Consider the following 26602-nt stretch of genomic DNA (forward strand, 5'->3'; position numbering starts at 1 on the left):
TGCACTTTGTTCACAGTTCCCAAGAAGTAAGAGAAAATGGAACATGAAAGTACAAGTAGTCTATATGACTAAAAGTCTCTGTTGGCTCTATTCTCAGTCTTGTCTTGTGTTTAGATCTTGGCAGTAACAGCACAAGGGTTCTGGCTCCCTAGTTCCGGGTGCCCTACTGTCACCACGGTGACTATTGTCTCTGGAAGTTTTGTAGAACTTCTCTTGTGTGTTCCAGAATCCTTTTCTCCTCTCGTCTCAGGCTCTCCACCACACAGAGCTGTTCTAGGCGAGACAGGTCTGTACCCTGTTTAAGCCGAGATAGCTGTACAAATGAAAAGACTTGGGCTATAAGTAGTTCCATGTCTTTAATTACACACAGACGGTGTTAAAAATGAATACATTTTAATTAGACTCACCCTCTCTAGTGCTTTGACATTGTCTTCGGTGAGGTCATTGCAAAGCTTTAAGGCAGAGTTAATGCACCACTCCTCCCTGTCCTGGCTCACCGCTCCCCCCAAGAGGACACTCTTCCAGCTACAGCTGCAGAGAACAGTGTTGACAATCAGTTGCAATTGTGAAAGTGTTCAGATATAACTGCAAGACTTTGCTTGATCACATAGTCCAAAAACCAAATAAAAGCTATGCAAGCAATGGCATTACAAAAATAGCTGATTTGGAATGCATTTTGCATTATCAAAATTCACTACATGCAAATGTGTTTTGAATATGAACTTCTCACTATTGCTCAGGTTTCAGGGAGAGTAGTCTGAGTGCAGTCATCAGTCGCCAGGAAGGGCCATCCATCCCAAAGGTCAGGTTTCTGTTGAAGAGAGAAAGCATAAGGTTTATTTATACTATTTCTTTACTAATCTAAAAATTTCCACCCACAGTAGGGGTGTAACGGTACACAGAAGTCACGGTTCGGTACGTATCTCGGTTTTGGGGTCATGGTTCGATACGAGTTTGGTACAACAGGAAAAAGCAACAAATCCCAAATACTAGGTTTCTTTTCATTTATTTTGAACAGACAGTAGTGCAAATTACAGTTTGTTCCACCTAGTGGCATTTAGTCCCCCCTGAGGTAGTTGGTACAGTACAGCCTCCTTTAGTGTATTAAACACTAAGCAGTAAACAGAATGCACTCTTGCATAGGCCATATTTTTTTGTAGGGTTGATAAAAAAACAAAAAGGTATTTGGTCACAATCAGCTACAAAACTGAAAAGCATCTCTTGTGTTATAAATGTACAAAATAAATAGAATAATGAAAAATAAAACTTGTGCATTAAGAGAAGCCATTCTTGTTTTGGGTTGGTGCATAGATGGTCTCTTCTTCTTCTGCTGTTTTTTTCCTGTTGTGGCGGTTAGAAAATAGCGTTGCATTACCGCACGTGCCCCTTTCTGGATTGGAGTGTGGATCGCCTGTGACTGACTCAGATGTATTCTTCGTCTGACTGCATGCAACGAACCGTGACGTCAGTACCGTGACGGTTCGGGACGAATACATGTACTTAAGTTACTGAATGTGCCAGAGTTCATTAATTCTACAACTAGAATTCCAGGCGGGTTGGCATTAATGTAAAACACATAGGCACATCCACACCAATCCTTTTCAGTTTCCCGTTTCATCATTTTCCAAAGTATGCTTTTATGGAGAGTGTTTTCAAGGAAGGAAAATGTCATTTCAGTGGGAACTAGAGGCATAAACGTAGCAAAACGAACATTTTTTTTTTTTTTTTTTTAACTAAACTGTATCAGTGTGGATGTGGTCCCAAAACAATGTTAATAACATATAAATGTAACTAACTCACCTTAAAAAATTGTTTTCCTTGAGATAGAGTAGTTTTTGTGCTAGTTGTTTGTCATTTTCATCTAGACACAATTTTAGAGTTCCTGAAATAACAACAAATGGGTAGATGATGTGACATTTCCAGCAGTGACAGCAGTGTCCTGTAGAGTAACATGCTATTTTTATTGAAAAATGTATTATATACTGTATATAATTATTTATACAAATGTAATTATTATATATGCAGTTTTTAGACATCATGTTAACCCTTGAATGCATACCTCGGGTCTTTAATGACCCGGGACCTCACTCAATCTCCGTACCTCATCCATTTTTTGGAGTTAAGCCACCACCTATGAATTGTCTAACAAAAAAAAAAACCCCACAAAAAAACATTGTTAAAATACCAAAAGTGTATAGGGTCTTTACTAGTGACCCAAGATATGTAATAGTGTCGCAAAATATTTATTTCCACTTTTATACTTCATATCTATTGAAGTTTCATATCTATTTTAATTTCTTTGTTTATTACAACACAAATGAGTGCCATATTCAAATTACTACTATATCATGTCGATTTTCTGTGCAACAATTGTGAATTATCGGTAATCCATAAGTGTGTACACATACATATTATACAAGTTATTTGTAATGCAAGGTGGCGCTGTTGTTTCAGTGATTGACTTTATTTACAATTGATATTGCTATTTGATGAAGCAACATGGAAGTAAACTATAGCAAGTGTAACACATGAACATTATGATAGGACTATTGACATTTGGGTGTACCTCTGAAATTTTGTAAGTCGTACGTCTATTAAGACTCAATTTATACACAGTTATTTCCGGCCTGAGAAAATACATATGTGTAGCTTATGTGTAGTTTATGTGTTAAGTGTAGGACAGCCGGTTGATTCTCAACATTTTTAGTGTGTAAGTAATGAATCCTGTTTTATCATTTGTTGCATCAACTCTTTGATATATGAAAAATAGAACACAAAGTATAATAGAATATTTCCTATTCTGTCATTTTCTAATTGTCTTAAAAATACTAGAAATTTGACACTATCTGTGCATTTTGTTGATCCAACTGTGATAGATATAAGTGCCGGGTCGATAAAAAACCAAGGTATTTAATAATGGTTGGCAAAACGGCCATGCATTTAAGGGTTAACTGAGAGATTACATGGAACTTTCGTTTATTCACACCATAGCACTATATACACCGACCAGCCACAACATTAAAACCACCTACCTAATATTGTGTAGGTCCCCCTTGTGCCGCCAAAACCGCACCAACCTGCATCTCAATAGCATTCTGAGATGATACTCTTCTCACCACAATTGTACAGAGCGGTTATCTGAGTTACCGTAGACTTTGTCAGTTTGAACCAGTCTGGCCATTCTCTGTTGACCTCTCTCATCAACAAGGCGTTTCCATCTGCAGAACTCCCAGGAGATCAGCAGTTACAGAAATACTCAAACCAGCCAACCTGGCACCAACAATCATGCCACAGTCTAAATCACTGAGATCACATTTTTTCCCCATTCTGATGGTTGATGTGAACATTAACTGAAGCTCCTGACCCATATATGAATGATTTTATGCACTGCACTGCTGCCACACAATTGGCTGATTAGATAATCGCATGGATGATTGTTGGTGCCAGATGGGCTGGTTTGAGTATTTCTGTAACTGCTGATCTCCTGAGCTTTTCATGCACAACAGTCTCTAGAATTTACTCAGAATGGTGCCAAAAACAAAAAACATCCAGTGAGCGGCAGTTCTGTGGACGAAAATGCCTTGTTGATGAGAGAGGTCAACAGAGAATGGCCAGACTGGTTCGAACTTACAAAGTCTACGCTAACTCAGATAACCGTTCTGTATAATTGTGGTGAGAAGAATTGCATCTCAAAATGCTATTCTGAGATGTGGGTTGGCGCTGTTTTGGCGGCAAGGGGGGTACTTACACAATATTAGGCAGGTGGTTTTAATGTTGTGGCTGATCGGTGTATGTGAACTGCAAAAAAAGAAGCTAAAAATTCATCATAAAATTATGACAAATAAAGTGGTTACATGAAATAGTTACAGCACCTAAATACTAATACACAATTTTTAGCAGATAATCTTTTAATTTAACCAATAAAGTTCATGCCCATGTTATTATACTACCCAAACACTTAGAACATTGTTCAAAACACATGTTCCTTACCCAAATCAACATAGACTACACTGTTGGGATTTTCAGGAGCAACAAAGCCATATTCCAAAAGCAGTCTATGGTTGTCATGAGGACCATAGCTGATGAATGTCTGCTGGAACTTTTTACAGCCTTGGACAGTTCTAATCTCATAGCAGCGAGTTTGTTTGTTGAAGCCAGCTTCAACCTGTAAATGAAGGAAAGTGTATTTGAAAGTGTTATGGGGTGAATTATCCATTTTAAAGCAGGCTCTGTATCTCAAAATCTAGGAGCTCTTACTTGGACATTAGGACAGTGATTAAGCAGGTCAAGGTATGGTGCAAGTGCATAGATGTCCTTCTCCCTGGAAAGATAGTTGCTGTGAGCATGCTCCATGTACACTGTACGAGTGTTAATGCTACACCAAGCCCACCGCAGTGCATGCATGGTAAACAGCTTCTCCACAGGCTGGCTGAAGAGTGGCTGGAGAGAGTGGAAGAACATAACTGAAGAAGAGTAGAGTTCCTGAAACCGTTCTTTCTGCTCCAAGGCTGTTTTCTGGAGACCTGAAGGCAATAGGTCAGTGATGTCATCTGGGAAGTACACAGGGCATGTGTAGGACTTAGGGAGGATGTTAATATAGGGACTCCACTCGGATGCATCTCCACGATGTCTCTCGGCAATGAGGAAACAACAAAGAGCCAGGAGAGGAGATATTGGAGGATGCCATCTGAAGGTAGAAAGAGGTAAAGCAAAGTTACTTTATTGCAATCATGAATTAAAGGGATAGTTCACCCAAAACTGAAAATTCTCAGTCATTTACTCACCCACATGCCATCCCAGATGTGTATGACTTTCTTTCTTCTGTAGAACACAAACTAGGGCTGGGCGATATGTCTTAAATTATATCTCGATATTTTTTAGCCTGTTGACGATATTCGATACATATCTCGATAATTGTGTATTTGTTCTAAAATGGCACAAAAGTTGTTTTTTTTTGTTTGTTTTTTTTAAATCAGAGGAACCATCATTTCATCCAAACAGTCATTATAGCCAAGTAGATTAAATATTTTAAAGACATTAAATAAAAATCTAATAATTCATTTTTCATTAAATAAACACAAGGGAGAATAAAATTCAATCATTTTCATTGATATGGACTTTATATTTATATTTGATACACAACGATACATAGTAGCTTAATAAAAAGCATGATTTACCTTCAAATGATTTTACTGTGCAAAGCTACTTCACTGACTTATTTTTGAAACCCAAGTGGAACATTGCATAATAATAAATTATTACTGTGGGACACATCAAGTTGATTATTATAATATAATGCTGAATTATCACTATTATTCTGATTACTAGATTTGACGCATACACAGAGCACTAGATGGCGCTACAGGAAGTGTAATCGAACCTGAAATAATGATTGCAGGGGAGACTGCTGTCAAGATTTACAGTAAAAAAAAGGAGCTACATTTTGGTCTGTTCTCACTCAAAACCAATTGGATCACTTCGGAAGATATTGATTAAACCACTGGAGTCATATGGATTACTTTTATAATGTCTTTATGCAATATATGGACCTTTAGAGTTCTGGCCACCATTCACTTGCATTGTATGGACCTACAGAGCTGAGATATTCTAAAAAAAAAAAAAAAAAAATCTTTGTTCCTGTTTTGCAGAAGAAAGTCATACACTTTTGGAATGGCATGAGGCTGAGTAAAAAGTTCATTTTTGGGTGAACTAACTATTTAAAAAAAGCAGCCTTGTCCCTTAACTGTGACAGAGGTTCTCTGATAAAATGTTTCTAAAATGAAATCATACTCGTAATAGTAAGAAGTGACTGCATGTGTATGATCAGATTCAGTTCAATACCTCTTTATGTAGTCTCCCATGTAACTCCTAAGAACAGTGCTGGTGGTCAATAAGCAATTCTCAGGTAAGGAAATCATCTTGCCATTGGCCTTCAAAGGTGATAAAACAAAAGCTAGGGTTAAGGATTAAAGGAATAATTCACCCCAAAATTCTAATCCTGTCATCGTTTACTCACTCTCATGCCATTCCAGATGTGTGAGTTTCTTTGTTCTGCAGAACTCAAATTTAGATTTTTAGAACAATATCTCAGCTCTGTAGGTCCATACAGTGCAAGTGATTTCTGACCAAAATTTTAAGCTCCAAAAAGCACATAAAGGCAGAATAAAAGTAATCCATATGACTCCAGTTGTTTAATCCATGTCTTCTGAATCAAGCCAATCGTTTTTGTATGAGAACAGAAAAAAGCTAATTTTTCACTATAAATATTGACAGCAGTCTCCTTGGTGATCATGATTTCAAGCTAGATTACACTTCCTAGCGCCATCTAGCGCTCTCCGCATGCGTCAAGTGCTAGGAAGTGTAATTGAGCTTGAAATCATGATCATGCCTGGAGACTGCAATGACAAGATGTACGGTGAATAATAAGTTATATATTGGTCTGTTCTCATCCGAAACCGATTAGATAGCTTCAGAAGACATGGATTAAACCACTGGAGTCATGTAGATTACTTTTATACTTCCTTTATGTGCTTTCTGGAGCTTCAAAGTTTTGGTCACCATTCACTTGCATGGTATGGACCTACAGAGCTGAGATATTCTTCTAAAAATATTCATTTGTGTTCAGCAGAAGAAAGAAAGTCATACACATCTGAGATGATATGAGGGTGAGTAAATGATATGATCATTTAAATTTTGGAGTGAACTATTCTTTTAAGATTCCTTTTACCTTGATAGGATGAGTCACCATGAGTCCCCTTCCTGTATCTGAGCAGAAAAAATTGGATGTACACCATAATATGTATTTAAAGTCTGTAAATACAATGTTATAACTATAAAATGGTTGCTTACCATGGAAGTTGACAGGGATGAGAGACTGTGAGGTGAAACCTCTTTCTTTCAGCCATCTTCTTAAATAAACAAACTGATCTTCATGTTTCAGAGTAACTACAGTGCAACACAAACAAAACGTTTATCATATATCATAACACATTATCTTACTATCCTGTAGTGTATGGAATACCTTTGGAGATATCCTCCTGTTTTTTCCGTCGTTTTTTCCTCGCTCTTCTCCCAGCACGACTTCCGGTTTTATCCATTTTAACGTGTCGACCTAAAGCTTTGTTTTTGTAAAATAAACACCCACATGGTCAACAGAGTCTCTAAGATCACGTGTTTCCTTCTTGCTGACGTCATTTCGTTCGAACCAATCATAGTCAACGTAGCAAACCCCTTATTAATAGCTCGTACACGTCGCTACTTTTAGGCAATCGTCAGTCAACGCACATGTTAGAAGTATCGCGTTGTTTATGTACTTACGAAAGCGTGTGTTCTTCGGCGCATGCGCGTAAGGTGGCAACGCACAATTTAGTTTTGCAAACACGTCAAATAAATCTGACTTGTTCGCTGCAGAGTAGAGCAGGTATGTTTCCTTTAAAAGACAATTTCTGATTTATAGTGTATTTTTTGGTTGATTTTATTAATTAGTTATTATATCATATAGACATAGGACATGGTCTTCCTCTCAGTTTCTCCTTCATTGCAGACACATTGCAAGCAATGAGCACCACCAAAGTAGCTCTGGTGACTGGTGCAAACAAAGGCATCGGGTTTGCAATCGTAAGGGCGCTGTGTAAAGATTATGCCGGGGACGTGTACCTGACAGCCCGTGACATCGGTCGAGGAACCGCGGCGGTGGACAGTCTGAAGAAGGAGGAGGGGCTGTCACCGCTCTTCCATCAGCTGGACATCAATGACCCAAACAGCGTCCGCACGGCACGGGACTTCTTCAAAGAGAAGTACGGGGGAGTGGACGTGCTCATCAACAATGCTGGGATCGCCTTCAAAAGTAACCGAAAGCATTTGTTTGAATTTAAATGTCCTCATAATACCATCACTGTGCGATTAAAACATGTTTATTTCTTCATGGCAGTGGCAGACACGACCCCCTTTGGGATCCAAGCAGATGTGACACTGAAGACCAATTTTTTTGCCACTAAAGATATGTGCAATGTGTTCTTGCCCATTATCAAACCAGGAGGTAGGTAATATCAAATGTGCATTTTTTTTTTTTTTTTTTTAATTTAATTTTTTTTTTGTTTTTTTTTTTTTTTTGCTTTTGCAGAAAGTCAGAATGAGCTTTATTAGAATCAGAGGATTATATACAGGTGCATCTCAATAAATTAGAATGTCGTGGAAAAGTTCATTTATTTCAGTAATTCAACTCAAATTTTGAAACTCGTGTATTAAATAAATTCAATGCACACAGACTGAAGTAGTTTAAGTCTTTGGTTCTTTTAATTGTGATGATTTTGGCTCACATTTAACAAAAACCCACCAATTCACTATCCCAACAAATTAGAATATGGTGACATGCCAATCAGCTAATCAACTCAAAACAACTGCAAAGTTTTCCTGAGCCTTCAAAATGGTCTCTCAGTTTGGTTCACTAGGCTACACAATCATGGGGAAGACTGCTGATCTGACAGTTGTCCAGAAGACAATCATTGACACCCTTCACAAGGAGGGTAAGCCACAAACATTCATTGCCAAAGAAGCTGGCTGTTCACAGAGTGCTGTATCCAAGCATGTTAACAGAAAGTTGAGTGGAAGGAAAAAGTGTGGAAGAAAAAGATGCACAACCAACCGAGAGAACCGCAGCCTTATGATTGTCAAGCAAAATCGATTCAAGAATTTGGGTGAACTTCACAAGGAATGGACTGAGGCTGGAGTCAAGGCATCAAGAGCCACCACACACAGACGTGTCAAGGAATTTGGCTACAGTTGTCGTATTCCTCTTGTTAAGCCACTCCTGAACCACAGACAACGTCAGAGGCGTCTTACCTGGACTAAGGAGAAGAAGAACTGGACTGTTGCCCAGTGGTCCAAAGTCCTCTTTTCAGATGAGAGCAAGTTTTGTATTTCATTTGGAAACCAAGGTCCTAGAGTCTGGAGGAAGGGTGGAGAAGCTCGTAGCCCAAGTTGCTTGAAGTCCAGTGTTAAGTTTCCACAGTCTGTGATGATCTGAGGTGCAATGTCATCTGCTGGTGTTGGTCCATTGTGTTTTTTGAAAACCAAAGTCACTGCACCCATTTACCAAGAAATATTGGAGCACTTCATGCTTCCTTCTGCTGACCAGCTTTTTAAAGATGCTGATTTCATTTTCCAGCAGGATTTGGCACCTGCCCACACTGCCAAAAGCACCAAAAGTTGGTTAAATGACCATGGTGTTGGTGTGCTTGACTGGCCAGCAAACTCACCAGACCTGAACCCCATAGAGAATCTATGGGGTATTGTCAAGAGGAAAATGAGAAACAAGAGACCAAAAAATGCAGATGAGCTGAAGGCCACTGTCAAAGAAACCTGGGCTTCCATACCACCTCAGCAGTGCCACAAACTGATCACTTCCATGCCACGCCGAATTGAGGCAGTAATTAAAGCAAAAGGAGCCCCTACCAAGTATTGAGTACATATACAGTAAATGAACATACTTTCCAGAAGGCCAACAATTCACTAAAAATGTTTTTTTTTATTGGTCTTATGATGTATTCAAATTTTTTGAGATAGTGAATTGGTGGGTTTTTGTTAAATGTGAGCCAAAATCGTCACAATTAAAAGAACCAAAGACTTAAACTACTTCAGTCTGTGTGCATTGAATTTATTTAATACATGAGTTTCACAATTTGAGTTGAATTACTGAAATAAATGAACTTTTCCACGACATTCTAATTTATTGAGATGCACCTGTGTGTGTGTGTGTGTGTGTGTGTGTGTATATATATACATTTACTATATACTGAATTAGAGTATACTTATTATATATATTATAGTATATTGTTATATAGTAGGATTTTATTATATAGTATGATTATTATACTTCGTATTATATAATATACTTATAGGTAGTATATAGCAGTGTCAGAAATGACCTTTTACATTTAGGGTCAATATTTGCCCCCTGGATTTGATTTGCAGGGTTATTTTTTACCTTTATGGGGCATTGTTTGACCATTTAAAACATAAACTGTCACATTCATTTTTGTCAAACACTTTAATTTAAACAAACTAGACTTCTGACCCTGGTATGTAGTATAGCATATATAGAGTTAATATGAACATTTGAACATTTTATCATCATTTACCCACCCTCATATTATGTCATTCCATACCTGTATCATTTTCTTTCTTTCATGGATCACAAAGGTGCATTTTTGAAGAATATTGTATCCACTGTTTTCTGTGTAATGGAAGGGAACGAGGACTGGGTCTGTCATGCTCAAAAATGACAAAAAACATAAAAGTATCATAAAAGTTGTCCGTATGACTCGTGCGCTATATATTCCAGTTCTTATGAAGTCAGACGATAGCGATGTGCGATTTAAGTCGTTATTCACTAATAATCTTCCCCTCCAGATTCGTGAACAAACCATTCAGACTAGTTTTGTTGAACTGGATCAACAATTCATTGAAAATATCAGAATCAAAAGATCAATTAGTTCATGAATCAGACTTTGCTACTTCTCTAGTGAACACAAGTCATATGGACTACTTTTATTACATTTTTATGATAATTGTTTTTAGTTTTTATTTTGTAGCTTGACAGCCCCAGCCTTGATTCACTTTCATTATATAAAAAGAGTGGCCAAGATATTCGTCAAAAGTTTACTTTTGCGTTCCACTGAGCAAAGAAAGTAATACTGCTTTGGAACAAAATGAGGGTGAGAGTAAATAATGCCAGAATATTTATATTGGGTGAACTATTCTTTTAAAATCAGATACTTTCACACTTCTTTATCACTTTCATATTGCTTTTAGGCAGGGTAGTGAATGTCTCAAGCATAATGGGCTCTATAGCTTTGGGGCGCTGCAGTCCAGAACTCCAGGCCCGTTTCCGTAGCAATGACATCACAGAGGAGGAACTGGTGGGGCTGATGGAGCAGTTTGTCCGTGATGCCCAGGAAGGGCTCCACTCAGAAAGAGGCTGGCCCACCACGGCATATGGAGTCTCCAAAACCGGCCTCACCACCTTAACTAGAATCCTGGCCCGAAATCTAATGAAAGAGAGGCCGGGGGATGAGATACTGTGCAATGCCTGCTGTCCAGGTTGGGTCAGAACTGACATGGCTGGACCAAATGCAACCAAGTCACCTGATGAGGGCGCTGTCACTCCAGTTTACTTAGCATTGCTACCTGCAGGGGCTAAAGAGCCCCATGGGCAGTTTGTATCAGAGATGAAAGTTCAGCCCTGGTGAGAAGGAAGAGAGAGAGCATGAGAAAGAGAGAGAGGTTGTGTTTGTTTGCTTTTCAAAGCTTAAGTCAAGTTTAGATACACTTTGTATATTTGACTCCAAAAATATAAAAAATTACTATGTGTGTATTGTGTAATATCATATTATTGTAAGTAAAACCAAAAATGTAAAAGCTTTAAAATTTGGTCAAAGTTTTTTTTGTGAGCAGACAAATGAAATAGCTAAAAAAAAAAAAAAAAAAAGTAAAGAAAAAATGTAAATTCATACTCGTATATTTAAATCAAAATATGCTAGATTTTACGTGGCATTCAGCATGTGGCATTCATAGCTTGTGCGTGTGAATGTGTTGGTACAAAAATGAGATCAAACAATGTTCACTTAATTTATTCTTTAGGTAATGCTCAATAAAGAATGAATCTTACTAAGTGGCTTTTTACATGATCAGGGTTGAAACTGAAGAGGGTTGTGCCCCAAAACTGATAATGATCTTATTAATATGGAACAGAAAACTATGAATTACCAAAATAAAATTTCATGATCTATCTCACCCAGTTTTATTTTTTTTTTTCTTGAGCTCATGTCCGCATAGTTTGGAAGAACAAAAAACTTAAAGCATCTTAAAGGAATAGTTCACCCAAAAATGAAAATTCTCTCATCATTTACTCACCCTCATGCCAACCCAGATGTGTATGACTTTCTATCTTCTGCAGAACACGAATACATTTTTTTAGGAGAATATTTCAGCTCTGTTGGTCCATACAATGCAAGTGAATGGTGGCCAGAACTTTGATACTCCAAAAAGCACATAAAGGCAGCATAAAAGTAATCCAGTGGTATATTCCATGTCTTCAGAACTGATATGATAGATCTGGGTGAGTTACAGATCAATATTTAAGTGCTTTTTTTATTATAAATTTCCACCTTTGACCAGCTCCGACCAGTATGCGGTGGACCAGTATGCACAGAAAAAGCGAATCACCAAAAAAAAAAAAAAAAAGAAGAATGTGGACGTGAAAGTGGAGATTTATAGTAAAAAAAGGACTTAAACATTGAACTGTTTCTCACCCACACCTGTTATATTACTTCTGAAGACATGGAATATACCACTGGATTACTTTTATGCTGCCTTTATGTGCTTCTTGGAGTGTCAAAGTTTTGGTCACCATTCACTTGTATTGTGAAGACCTACAGAGATGAAATATTTTTCTAAAAATCTGTTCTGCAGTAGAAAGAAAGTCGTACACATCTGGGATGACATCAGGGTGAGTAAATGATGAGAGATTTTTGAGTTTTGGGTGAGCCAACCCTTTTAAGCTAGGAAATTTGTTAAATTGGCCACGTCTTAAGTCTATGCATTGAAAATAAGAGGGCACCTGCTTGTCTAAGAAAGTGAGTGGTGATGGCGTAGTGGGCTAAAGCACATAACTGGTAATCAGAAGGTTGTTGGTTCGATCCCCACAGTCACCACCATTGTGTCCTTGAGCAAGGCACTTAAGTCCAGGTTGCTCTGGGGGAACTGTCCCTGTAATAAGTGCACTGTAAGTTGCTATGGATAAAAGTGTCTGCCAAATGTGTAAATGTAAGAAAAGTATTTCCAAGCATTCATTGAATGTTGTGTCAGGTTACCGGTCCAACCTACTGTGTACACAGACAGCAGAAGTTCATGAGTGAGAGCAAGACATCAAACTCTTCTCTACAATCCCATTGTAACATTGGGTTCCCTGCAAAAATGGCATCTAGCAGAAAGAGTGGTATCCTTCTAAGCACAGTAAGTAACATACTTTTTGTGTGTGTGTGTGTGACATTTATTTGTTGTTTATTATGCGCCTCAGTGTTTTTCTGTTAATTCTTGGATTCAAAACCATTTCAACGAGAGCGAGGTGAAAGTATGCAGTTTAAGTTTGTATTTTTTTGTATCGATGAGTAGTTGCGTTTTAATACCCTATATAATTAACATTTCCAGAATAATTTATTAACTTTTGTTACTGCTCTTTTTGTTTTTACTAGCCTACATTGATTATTGTAGGGTATCAGCAACTACTCATCGTATACTGCTTTAAAATGTAATCCTTCAGTATTTCACGCTTCAATTATATCCTATTTTCTCTATCCAGATCTGTCCAAAATTTCTTCATACTAATTCAACAAGTCTCCCTTGGCCATTCAGTGCCATAGCTGAGTTGAATGGTGAGTTCTTTCAATCTATTTTCTTCAGTTTAGTTCATTAAACAGAGACAACAGACTTGTTTACAACATTGGGTTTGCCATGAAACATTTCTTTTTCATTATGGATTACATTGGGGCTTGTTTTATTTCAAAACAATTAAATACTCCTTTTTAATTAGGTTTCGTGCCTTAGGTCATTTTTGTGTTGCAGATAATGCTTATGATCCAGATGTTCGTGCCAGATGGATCTGGATAGATTGGGCACATATCAAAGACCTGGACTGTCGCTCATTTATATATATATATATATATATATATATATAGGTAAAGTTTAAATTCAGTGAAGTACAGTAATGCAGAAGTTTTTCTCAGAGAAGAGTACACAAAAAACAATGAAGAATAATATCATAAGGTTTTATCCATCATATAAATTAAACACATGCAGATTCTGAGAAGTCTTGATTCTAGATACAGTGGGTGGCCCCTCATGCAGACATTCTGTCCTAAATTGAAGTCACATAGACATGGTCTGCTAGATTTAAAAAAAGTATAAAACTTTCTGTGGTCAAAGCGGCAAGAACATTACTTAAAAATAGCGCCTGTGTGGTCATCACGCTGGATACTAGAGAGAGCGTGACATCCTAAAGATCTGAAAACAACTTCATGCATCTATGCAAATGTTTGTCCATAGGAAGTATGAGCTCAGCATCAGCTTATATGACAATTAATCCAAAGATAAAGTCAAAATCCAACTTTTATGAAAGAAAAACATCATGAAAAAAAACAATTCCAAACTTTCCCATACACCGTAAGCCTGGTTTCTATAACTGCATTCATAATCACACTGTAAGTTGAGCTCAAAAATCAAGAGCTTAAGGAATACACTGTGGTCTTGAATCATTAGCACAAAAAAAGCTATACCATTAAACCAACATTAAAGTGGTAAGGTGTTCTGCCAGAATAATTAATGATACATAATTGGTCCCTTGTAATCACTATATTTATAGGGTTGTGAATGAATGCATTTACTTATTAGTGCAACAGAAACTTGATTATGAGATAGTCATTAAAATAAGTTCTATAATAACTATTTGTACATTTTTGATCAGATATATGATACATAATTCATGTTAACATATTCTGCTGATATTTTCAAGCTTTGGTTTCAGTGAGAAGAGAACTGCAAGAGGTCACATTCCAGTTGGTGTGTATGGCAATGGGTTTAAATCAGGGTCCATGCATTTGGGCAAAGATGCCACTGTTTTCATGAAGACCAGAGACAGCATGAGTGTGGGTTTCCTCTCCCAGTCTGAGGCCATTGGAGCCCAGCGAGTCATGGTGCCCATCATCATGTTTAGACGCCATGGATAAAACCAGTACTCTTCTTTGATTAAAACATTACTTGAGATAAACATTATGATGCATATGTCTCATAAAGCAGAACTGCTGATTTTGAAAACAAGTGAATCAATTTACAACATGCAAATCAATTGCAAAGAGCCTGATGGACTGTGTTTTTCATTTGTATTAAATTCAGTACCAGCCAAATGTTTGAAGATATTTAACTGAATTTATTTCAGTTTTTGTTTCTCATTAACTTAACTTTTCATCTAAAGGCATTTACTTAAATGTGTGAAATAAATTGTGACTACATATGAATTTCTTTTTTTAATTAAAAAAGAATTTGAAATGGATTAGATGGACCCGACATTGAAGGAAAAACGGGCCATAAGCACCCACCCAGAAAACATGGACTCTGGGTCAAACTCTTTTACTGTTTAAAAATAAAAAAGTGGATATCTCATAAAGTTGGTTGGAAGGACAGACCAATCACATTGTGAATTCAGCAACATTAGGTCGAAAGCTTTGCTGCTGAAATCAGTCAGTGCTTTCTGAAATTCATATCACTGCCCCGAGTGGCCGAAGCTGGAAACGTTGTTGAACGTATGTGCACATATGAACTCCAGTTTCTGGGTGAAATGTCCACAAAGTAGCGCCAAAAGCAAGTTTTGTTAGTTGTAAATGATGTAATACAGTCAACGGGAATGCATGTTACCCAAAGCCAAAGCCTAAACCTCACCATCAGTGGAGTAAAAATGTAATTTTAGAGTGAAAATTCAACCTCCGAATCGTGCTCACCATTTTTATTTTTATTTTTTATCCCCGTTTCTCCCAATTTGGAATGCCCAATTCCTACTACTTAGGCCTTGTCCACACTAATACGTTTTCATTTGAAAACGCATCTTTTTCTCTCCGTTTTGGGCTTCCGTCCACACTGAGACGGCGTTCACTGAGGAGCTTTTTGAAAATGCACTCCAAAGTGGATACATTTGAAAATGCCGTTTTCGCGTTGTAGTGTGGACTGTGAAAATGGATGCTTTTGAAAACGATGATGCATTTTTAGTCATGTGATGCAGTCATGTGACCCATTCAGTCCAAAACAAGATGGTGGACGACGTTGTATCGCAGTTGTTTTGGCTACTCTCCAGTTTGATTGCGTTGTTAAAGATTAATGTCAGTTTGTACATACTTCAGCTTACATTTCTTCAAAGGAGACGGGATGTTTACTCGCAGTTGTTGTTCAGCGGCGGAACACGAGGACAGTTGCGTTTCAGACCGTACATTGCCGCGACGTTTCAAAGAGGCGCAAAGTAAATACGGTCTGACGGAAATGACGCATGTCAAAGCGTCTTAAGTTTTACTCATGCGCAGTACAGGGACGTAAGTGTTTTCAGACGTTTCAGTGTGGATGAGCAACTTTTGGAAAACGCTAGTGTGGACGGAGAGTGTTTTGAAACGGAAACGCCATTTTCAAATGTATCCAGATTAAAGTTGACGTAGCCTTAGCAGGTCCTCATGGTGGCGCGGTTACTCACCTCAGTCCGGGTGGTGGAGGACAAGTCTCAGTTGCCTCCGCTTCTGAGACAGTCAATCCACGCATCTAATCACGTGGCTCGCTGTGCATGACACCGCGGAGACTCACAGCATGTGGAGGCTCATGCTATTCTCAGCGATCCACGCACAACATACCACGCGCCCCACTGAGAGCGAGAACCACTAATCGCGACCACGAGGAGATTACCCCATGTGACTCTACCCTCCCTAGCAACCGGGCCAATTTGGTTGCTTAGGAGACCTGGCTCGAGTCACTCAGCACATCCTGGATTCAAACTCGTGACTCCAGGGGTGGTAGTCAGTGTCAATACTTGCTGAGCTACCCAGGCCCCCCAAAACACAGATATATTAATAATTAGACCTGTTGCGAATATTATATTACCTGATAGCGATCATTTGATCTATGATTATTTGACATAACCGCAATTGTTGAGCACTTTAAATTCTAATCACATTTTACAAGTTTTAAGTGAATATATGACATGAACGTTATGTTTTTGGTTCATTTTTCATGATAGTGCATTACGTGAGTACTCCAAATGAATTCTGATTGCCATTGACCCACACTGCACACCGCACTCAGTGCAGCTCCTGAAGAGCGCGTGAACATTAAATGCTAGCTGTGATATACGCACATCGTCTGTGGTCACAACAAAGATTAGACAAGGATTTTGATAGTGAATGAAAGAGGATCCCCCTCAAGTGTCTAGGCTGTACAATACGAGACATGCATCTGGTATAAGACGTCGTCATTTCGGCCAAAATATGGGACGTCCCAGCTAATATGGAAGATGACAGAATGGCAGCTGTGCAGTATTGCCACTGTCAAACATGAAGAAAAGTGATCTGATTACCTCAGATTCACGGTTTATGCAGAATGATTGCAGAAATTAAAACTACCGCAAATAATGAGACTGGTTGAATTTGCAAAAATATTTGCGATTTGCATAAACATTTAGGACTTGTAGAGCTTAATTTTCCATTGGCAATAGCACCACAGATGTATTGTACAAAATAAGACCAGGAACATTAAGAAAGTAAATAGGGTCCATTTTTAATTCATGTTGACTCTATGTACACATTGACTTATTAACACTGCAATCAGGGTTCCCATGCATCCTGGAAAACCTGGAATTTTGCAATGAAGTTTTCCAGTCATGGAAAATTAGAAAAATACCATAAATATCCTGGAAAATAATTATTTGTCCTTGAAAATATTTGTGTAATAGAACTGTTTGACTGTGTTGCTAACAAGGTTTTTGTTACATGTACAAAAACATGGTAAAGATCGGACTCAGAATAGGAGTAAAATACATATTTGTATTGTTTTGTCACAGAATATGATATATTTGGATGAAAATTAATGTCTGAATCAATAATTAATCAAATTAAATTTACAATATGTCCTAGTGTGATACTTAAACTGCAAACGTTTTTGAATAAATTGAAAAAATATAAAATCTACAAGTAATGCGCACTTCCAAATGATTTTGTGAAGCCGGCCGCACATACACTGAAAGCACATCATCATGATCATGCATGCTGTTGTGTGTGTGTGAGATGACAGAGAGCAGAGCACACTGAAGTGCATAGCACATACAGACTATGTCTTTATTTAATTAAATCACAGCTTTATGGGGTTTAATAATCACACTGGGACATGTAGCGAGCTGCTTATCTGGAGGTAAGAAACTTCCATCAAAAACACACAGAAACGGCAAAATAAAAGCTAGATGTATATGGACGCATGTATTTTTGCTTAAATATTACACTTGTTGGGCGCATAAAATGTACTGGAAATGTCCTGGAAAATTGTGCCTTGAAAAGAGTGGGAACCCTGGCAATGTAAAGTGTAAGGTTTGAACTAAATGTTAACACCTTGATGTTTCTGACCAACCAAAGATTTTTATTTTATTTATTTTTTATTATTATTATTGCCATTGGTGTACGAAAAGTACACTTAACATAAGATACATTCTTGAAAAAAAAAAAAAAAGAAAAAAAAATCTTGTTTCAAAGATGTTTATATTTTTACCAGAAAAACAAAAATACAGATTTTATCAGTGTATCTTTTAGTCAAAGTATTAAGTATTAAAAAGGCTGGGAATTTCTAGATGAATCCATTAAAAACCTGGAAACCCATTTAATATTTTGATATTCGACCTTTGCCCTTTGTCTACAGGAAAGTTCTGGTTCAAGTCTGGGTGCAGTGTGACAGCTGCCTGAAGAGGTGGAGGCTTCCAGATGGCATCAGTGAGCTGCCCCAGAAATGGTTCTGCCACATGAACCACGAGTGAGAAGGGAAAGCAGCACCTTTTAAAAGTGTTCACAGAGTGCTTTAGAAAAGATACTGTATACAGATTCACATATACTGTATAAGGAGATAAAATAAAATCATAGACTTAGAATAAAATGCATAAAAACATAGACATGAAAAGAATATGAAATAAAATTGCCCCAATAAATAGAAATAAAAAGAATAAATGTAAACAAAGTAAAGGCCTCAATATACTTCTAGCAAAATTGAAGAATGAATGGTTGTGATGTAATTTTATAGAAACTCTGGCAAAAAAGTAGGTGTTTTTGAGTTCGTTGTGGTGGTTCGAAACAGCTTGCCAGCGCCAGCTCTTGGGAAAACTTCGTACCGGCTGCTAAACACATTCTTACTACCATTTTACTTAGTCAAGATCAGTCAACTTAAACACACTGGTGTGCGGAGTTCACATTCACACTTCTGTCCGAAGTGAGATATGCCTCTAATCATCATTCTTTTGTCTGCATTTTGCACATTGACACATGTCTGTTGCCCTTTTATTCATCATCTTTGCCGAGGGAAACCGGTGCATATTACGACTACATATAGCATCATTAATGCAGAATGTAAACGTGACAAAAACATTTATTTACTGCATATACAGTTTATACACATACACTGTTAAATTACTTTAAATCGTCATTGAGTGGTTAAAACAGCTTGCTTTACTGATCGCATGTGGATTCTAAGAATGAGTCGCAGATAACACATTTTAATGTCACATAAGTTAAGGTTTTACATGTAGCCTTGTGCATCTCATATTTAAATACTCCTAAGTTGCACTGTGCCGATTATTTCTCAACATTATTGTATGAATATTATATCAATATCATAATATGATATTCAGAATATTCTGGATTTGTTCAGGAGGAGGTATACTAAGACTTTGCTTGAGGAGAATGTTCCAGAGGTAAGAATAACATTCAAATTAAACCAATCAACAATTAATCAACTGTACAAAGCCAATACATTTTGTACAATAATATACATATTCACCTTGTCTTCTTAAATCCCTAAAGAAGATAAATTAATTGAAGATTCATCAAAAGCAAAGACTGTGGCTCTGAAATTTATGGCAAGCTGTCTACAGATTGGACAAAACCCAACACTATTAACAAAATGAAAAGATTTGTATGAAGTGACCAGCCAACAACAACACAAATAAAGTTTAGGATGGATATTCTGACACTGAACTTTGAAAGAGTTAAATGAAACTCATCAACATACACATCACATGATGACATAATGATACATCGGTGGTAGGTCTGATCACTGACAATGATGAAACAGCCTACAGAGAGGAGGTGCACACTCTAACACGCTGGTGTCAGGAGCACAACCTCTCCCTCAACGTCAGCAAGACAAAGGAGCTTGTGGTGGATTTGAGGTGAAAAGACAGAGAACACAGTCCCATCACCATCAATGGAGCACCGGTGAAGAGAGTCAGCAGCTTCAAGTTCCTGGGTGTCCACATCACTGAGGAACTCACATGGTCCGTCCACACTGAAGTCGTTGTGAAGAAGGCTCATCAGCGCCTCTTCTTCCTGAGATGGCTGAGGAAGTTTGGAATGAACCGCCACATCCTCACACGGTTCTACACCTGCACTGTAGAGAGCATCCTGACTGGCTGCATCACTGCCTGGTACGGCTACAGCACCGCCCTCAAACGCAGAGCCCTGCAAAGGGGGGTGTGAACTGCCAGACACATCATCAGAGGTGAGCTTCACTCCCTCCAGGACATATATACCAGATGGTGTGTGAAAAAAGCTTGAAGTAATCTAAAAGCAGTTAGATGAGATTACTTTAAAATTGTAATCCAAGAGATTACGTTACTGACCATAATTTTAGTCATGTGATGTGTAATCAGTATCAGATTACAATTCAGAAATAATCTACTCAGCACTGATTGCGATTAATTTCAGTTAACAGCATTTATATTAAAATACTTATTTTGTGTGGGGCATCTGCATGCTATATTCTCAAATTATGCTACACAAACAGTTTCTGATTTACTTTATTGCTATTAGTTTATTGTATTTATTGTTTACTGTTTATCAAGACTGTGTCTAAATGGTCAATTTCACATTGACACTATTAGTAGCATGAAAAACAAATTTTGTATAAATTCAACACAGAGAGCAAACATCAGGCATGTCTGTGATTGGTTTAAATGCTCAACAAAAAACATGTAGTAAATAGATTTTTTTGACACAACGTGAGTAGGCCTAAAAAGAATGCTGTAATTGATACTTTGACAATTAGATAATTTGCTTCTTGCTCAGTACTGAATCATGTGTATTAGATACCAGACTGCAAACTGATTATTCATCAGAAAGCACTATTAGTATCTCCTCCTCTTCTTATTTCAGGATAAACAGACCCAAGACCTACCAACCAGCCAGGCACAACATACTGTGTCCAGACAACCACCAGCACCTGTTCTGTCCGGTAATCCGGATTTACTGTTTATGCTATAAAGCCTTAAAGGAATAGTTCACCCAAAAATGAATATTTTGTCATTATTTACTCACCTTAATGGTGATCAAATATGTAACTTTCTTTCTTCCGTGGAGCACAAAATGAGATGTTTGGCAGAATGTTAGCCTCAGTCACCTTTCATTGAGACAACATTTTTTGGAATGGGTTTGGAACAACATGAGGGTGAGAAAATGTTAGCATCATTTTCCTTTTGGGGTGAAATAACTCTTTTAGGTTTTATTTTCATGTATAGGACCAAACCTGTCTTTAGCTGAAAGGTCACCACTGCCCCTCATTAACCCGACTGCAATCTCCAGCTCTCTTAGAAGGTAGGAATAACACAATTGGTGATTTAAATATTTCTATAAAAAGAAAATATTTGATATTATGAAGCTTTGTCTCTAATTAATTCCGTATTTACAGAGCAAAACAAAAGTTTTCTACCATAGAAACACAGAAAGAGGTGACGCCATCCTCTCATGTCCCCTTTCCAACCCCATCACGAGAGCTCTCCATTCGGGCACACTACAGGCCTGAAGAGGAGAGAAAGACTCTCTCTCAAACATACGTGAGCAAAGCTGAGAGCAGCATGATGGAGGGATTTGAGTCGCATCAGGGGCTCACAGCTGCAGAAGAGCTATGTGAAGAAGATGTATCATCTGGGACAGGAACGGAATCCAGCTCGGCTGTGGAAGAGATAATTGAATTTCCTCTGAAAAATGAGACGATGAAGTACTGCATGATGAAGATGAAGAGAAAGAAGAAGAGGGATGGAGCTTGGCAGAGGCGCAACAGTGGCAGAATAAACTGGTGGAACTGATGCAGAAAGCAGTAGAGGAAAGAGATGCATGCCATGAGGAACTGGAACTGCTTAGTGCATGGCGCCGCTCTAGAGGATGAAAGGAACCAGCTCATCAACAGGGTAGGAGTCAGAAGTGTTAAAGGAATGTTCTGGGTGCGATACAAGTTAAAGGAATAGTTCAAAATTTGAAATTCTGTCATTTACTCACCCTCATGCCTCAAATCTGACTTAAGGGATGATCATACCAAATGTGTTCTTGCGATAAAAATCAAGATACAGCACAATTAATAGGACAAAATGCAGGTGTTTCGAGACACGTTTTTATAAGTTGAAAAATGTATTTTTAACTTGACACGGCGTTTAAAAATGTAGCACTTTGGCACGAAACGCTGAAAAAACAAAGAAACGTGGTGCAACAATCATAGACGTCCAACCAGCACGTTTACATAGAAAATATTATTGTAGAACTGCGCAGACGAACACAAAAACATGTTCAGTGTGAACGGCCCTTTACTTCCTTAAAACACAAAAGGAGGAATTTTAAAGATGGCGCTTCTTGCTCGTTAGCTTTCAAGTGAATCTTAAAAGTGGACTAGTGCATTATACACCAAGTTTTCTAAAGCCGTACAATAGCTTTGTGTGAGAAACAGAGAAATTAAGTCAGTATTTAAGCATCTCTGACATAATATGGATGAACACACATTATTTTAAAAATAAATTTTAATGTATACATTGTGTAGCTTATAGGAGGAGGTCTTTGCCTAGACTCTTTCGTAAATACACTCAAAAAAATATTTTTGTGTATTTTTTTTTTCTCCCCTTTTCTCCCCAATTTGGAATGCCCAATTCCCAATGCACTCTTAAGTCCTCGTGGTGGCATAGTGACTCGCCTCAATCCGGGTGGCAGAGGACAAATCTCAGTTGCCTCCGCGTCTGAGACCATCAACCCATACATCTTATCATGTGGCTTGTTGAGTGCGTTACTGCTACCACGCGTGTGGAGGCTTCACGCTATTCTATTCGGTATCCACGCACAACACACCACACGTCCCACCGAGAGCGAGAACCACATTACAGCAACCATGAGGAGGTTACCTCATGTGACTGTACCCTTCCTAGCAACCAGCCCAATTTGGTTGCTTAGGAGACCTGGCTGGAGTCACTCAGCACGCCCTGGATTCGAACTCAGGACTCCAGGGGTGGTAGTCAGCATCTTTACTCGCTGAGCTGCCCAGGCCCATGTATTTTTTATTTTTAGGATTTACACATTTCAGTTTCAAAACAAAATTGAATTGAATTGTGTTGGCTAATGTTTAGCTAAATTTGTAATTTGCAAAACAGCGCTACATCTGCCCTAATGTAGAGACACCAGTGTAGAATAAACAGCTCCTTCTGAATAGCCATTAAAGGAGAAACAGGCTTTTGGCCCACAAAATGTTACAGTTATGGCATCTACCAGCAGGGGCTAACTGCACATGCCAACCAGGCAAAATGGCGATATTGCTTTAAAAAAAAAAAGAGGGAGGAATGTACAAAAATTCTATGCTAATCAACATGCCCATATGCCACAAATGCTTTCGATAGTGCTTAACTTGTATTTAACCTGGAACATTCTTTTACATTTGGATTGTGGTGACTTTTGTTGCCAGTAGTATGCATTTTAATGGCAATTAAAGGAATTTTATACTTTTATACTTCACATTTATAGTGTGTATTGTATGTTGCACTGTGTCCCCCCACAATTAATGTTGTAGTTTACATACTACTTTAATTGTTTTTTGTGTTTTTACTTAAACATATTGATTTTACATTTAACTGATGTGCTATGTCTAGTTGGAGAGGGTAGAAGAGGAGAAAACCAGCCTTTCTGCCTTGCACGATCAACTGAGGAGTGAACTATCAGAGCTCAGGGAACAGAACAAGAGAGAAGAGAAAGACGAGAGCTCCAAGCTGTGGAAACTTTGAGTAAACCTGAAGTAAAACCGCCTGCTGCTGTCTTTTAGTCCTTCACTTCATCTGGAGCATCTGGACTACAACAGTGATGTCACAGACATGATCCTCAATCAAAAATGAGCGCAACAGTCTGGTTACGGAAGTAAAAATCCCATTCATTTCTTCCATAGACTAATTAATTTTCAATACTAACTTATAAACCTTTAAAGACAAGACCTACCTTGAGCTCCGAGGTTGTTTATCGATGGTATATGCTTTAATTGAAGCCATTCCGTCTGCGTTGTTTCAACTGCATTGTTTAAAAATCATCTATAATAGCAGAATTCCTGTTAAACAACTACATTACCCATTGTCCAGCAGAGAAAGCTTCACCAATCAGAGAACCGCGACCAACGGAGCCTGCAAAATAAGACCGGAAGCAACCGCCCACTCCTATGACGCACTCTAAATTACACAAACGAGTCGATCTCCCTGCACTCTCGAACTACTTATATTTTTATGTTTATCGGAATGTTTCGCAATAAACGTAGACTATACTGTTTCTATACTTATAATCAACAACCTACAATCAATAGTTTTATATTTCCCCATTGTTTTTTATTCAATTACATCATTCGCAGTGATTCATGGATTGTAGTTTGTACCCTCGTGAAAGACGTTAAGTACACAGTCTTGTACCTTTTATCTTTTTGTCCGATGTTCAAATACGTTTTTGCCTCAAAACAAAGTTTGTGATGTTGTGATTCACTTCAGAGCTGGTTGGTTTGGTTCATGGCTTATAACTCTTTTATGGAGGATTTTATTAAATGCCTATGGGGGAAAAAGAACGGGAAAAATACTTCCAGAACCCAGACGCTGAATAAGTGGGCAGGGCACTGTTGTGCTCTATTGAGTGAAATTATTAGATTTTACATTCTACTGTGTCATGTAAAAGAAGGCATTTATATCAGAGGCTTTTGAAGCTGTTTTGTTTTTAATCATATGTTACTAACCAGTGTTGGGTAAGTTACTCAAAAAAGTAATCCACTACAGAGTACTAGTTATTAAAATTAAATAACTAGCTCTAAAATTGCAGTCAGATTGACGATTTCACTGATTACTTCATCGAAAATATATTTACAGTGCTGATCAATTTAAATGTACATTCTAAAGACACTTTTCACAGAAAAGTTTTTGTTTTTCTGCTTAACAAATTCAAAATAATGTCTACACTATATGGCCAAAAATATGTGGACACCCTCTTCTAATTAAAGAGTTTGTTTACTCCGTTAATACCAATGAAGATAAATCATAATTCTACTCCAAACAATGGCATTCTAGGGCATTCGGTTCTTCTAAGTCCATAAAGAAATGGTTTACTGTGTCAAAGCCCAGACCTGAACCCCACTGAACACCTTTGGGGTGAATTGGAATACCAACTGTAAGTCACGCCCCATCGCCCAACATCAGTGCCAGACCTCAGTGATGCACTTGTGTCTGAATGGGAGTAAACTCCTGCAGCCATGTTACTACATACAGTATAGTGGAAAGCCTTCCCAGAAGAGTGGAAGTTGTTATTGCACCAAAGGGGGAAATTGATGCCTATGGTTTTGAAATTGAAGGTTCATCAAGCACATATGGTGTCTACAAACTTTTGGCCACATAGTGTATATTTACTCCATGTTCATTGTCGCACGCAAGCCATATACTTGGCACCACACGTTTCTCACTCACAATACATCAGCTCTCACAGAAATGCAAACAGACATATAGAAATATAATTCATGTTTTAACTGTATTTTACATCAATAATATTATTTTAGAAATATGTGTAACCAATTTACTTAAAAGTAATTTATTGAAAGTCAGTAACTGTTATCTGATTACAAGATGTTGATGTGTTATGCGTACTTCATAATTAGATTACACCCAATAGTGTTGCTAACAAGTTGCTAAATAAAGACTACAGCAGTTGTCAGTTTTTCCAGGCATATTCAACACCTTATTACCAACTTGTTAGCGACACAATAAAAAAAAACTGTGGCTTCAAAATTCACATTTGATGATTGTGAGTAAATTATGTTGTAGAAATGTAAAAGTCTCTTCAAGTAAATTTGATCACAGACCTTATTTTACTCATTTAAAACTGCTATTATAAAAACACACTGGAAATTTCTGAAGGAACCCATGGCTCAAATTCTGATTATCTTTCTAGGACTTCAACCTGAACGGGGCTAGAAGAACATTGGGGACAAAATTAAGCTCACAACTAGATGTGTTAATATGCCATATAATTAATAGAGCAGTCAATCTCTGTTTATATATATATATATATATATATATATATTTATTTATTTATTTATTTCACATCTTCCTTCTCTATGGGGAAACACATTCCATCCTTCCTTCTTTTCCTCTCTTATTTCTGACCTCATCACACAAACACACACACACACACACACACACACACATTTACCTCTTAATTTGTCACTCGCTATTAATCAAATATCTTTTTAAAGACATCATCCAATAAATATATTATAAAGTCACTCAGAGTCTGGCTTGGCTAACATCCATTTGTACCAAAAATAAAACTGAGAGTCATGACCTAATCATTTTACCATCCAAGACTCTGAAAGGTCTTCGTCCATGGCCATCACAGGAGAGATGAATGTCTTAAATGGAACAAATGGAAACTCAGCCCCAGTTATGAAAGGTCAGAAGTGTATGACTTTACTCAATCAGTCCCAACTGTACTGAACTTAAATG

General features: G+C 37.8%; 2 protein-coding genes and 1 long non-coding RNA gene across 4 annotated transcripts; 2 read left to right on the plus strand and 1 right to left on the minus strand.

Annotated features, from left to right (window-relative positions):
- Positions 1-174: 174 nt before the first annotated feature.
- On the minus strand, positions 175-7261 carry setd4 (SET domain containing 4). 2 transcript variants are annotated; one of them, XM_051705297.1, is made up of 10 exons: positions 7022-7259; positions 6850-6945; positions 6728-6765; positions 5842-5930; positions 4258-4687; positions 3991-4165; positions 1801-1882; positions 731-811; positions 408-531; positions 175-313 (listed from the first exon to the last, which is right to left on the minus strand). In XM_051705297.1, the coding sequence occupies exons 1-10, from the start codon at positions 7095-7097 to the stop codon at positions 182-184; spliced, it is 1323 nt and encodes a 440-aa protein (XP_051561257.1). In that variant the 5' UTR covers positions 7098-7259; the 3' UTR covers positions 175-181. The 2 variants fall into 2 exon arrangements, with proteins under 2 accessions (XP_051561257.1, XP_051561258.1); XM_051705298.1 differs by having other exon boundaries at positions 184-330; positions 7022-7261.
- LOC127445316 (carbonyl reductase [NADPH] 1-like) lies at positions 7132-11793 on the plus strand. The gene is made up of 4 exons (XM_051705315.1): positions 7132-7420; positions 7544-7846; positions 7931-8038; positions 10813-11793. The coding sequence occupies exons 1-4, from the start codon at positions 7285-7287 to the stop codon at positions 11247-11249; spliced, it is 984 nt and encodes a 327-aa protein (XP_051561275.1). The 5' UTR covers positions 7132-7284; the 3' UTR covers positions 11250-11793.
- A 716-nt stretch (positions 11794-12509) lies between these two features.
- On the plus strand, positions 12510-26115 carry LOC127445327 (uncharacterized). The gene is made up of 8 exons (XR_007897964.1): positions 12510-13014; positions 13361-13433; positions 18490-19531; positions 19644-20337; positions 20991-21069; positions 21353-21428; positions 21523-22021; positions 23735-26115. It is a non-coding gene; the product is annotated as an uncharacterized LOC127445327 (long non-coding RNA).
- Positions 26116-26602: the final 487 nt, after the last annotated feature.

This window comes from Myxocyprinus asiaticus, chromosome 8 (genome assembly GCF_019703515.2).
Source record: "Myxocyprinus asiaticus isolate MX2 ecotype Aquarium Trade chromosome 8, UBuf_Myxa_2, whole genome shotgun sequence".
NCBI classification, from domain to species: domain Eukaryota; kingdom Metazoa; phylum Chordata; class Actinopteri; order Cypriniformes; family Catostomidae; genus Myxocyprinus; species Myxocyprinus asiaticus.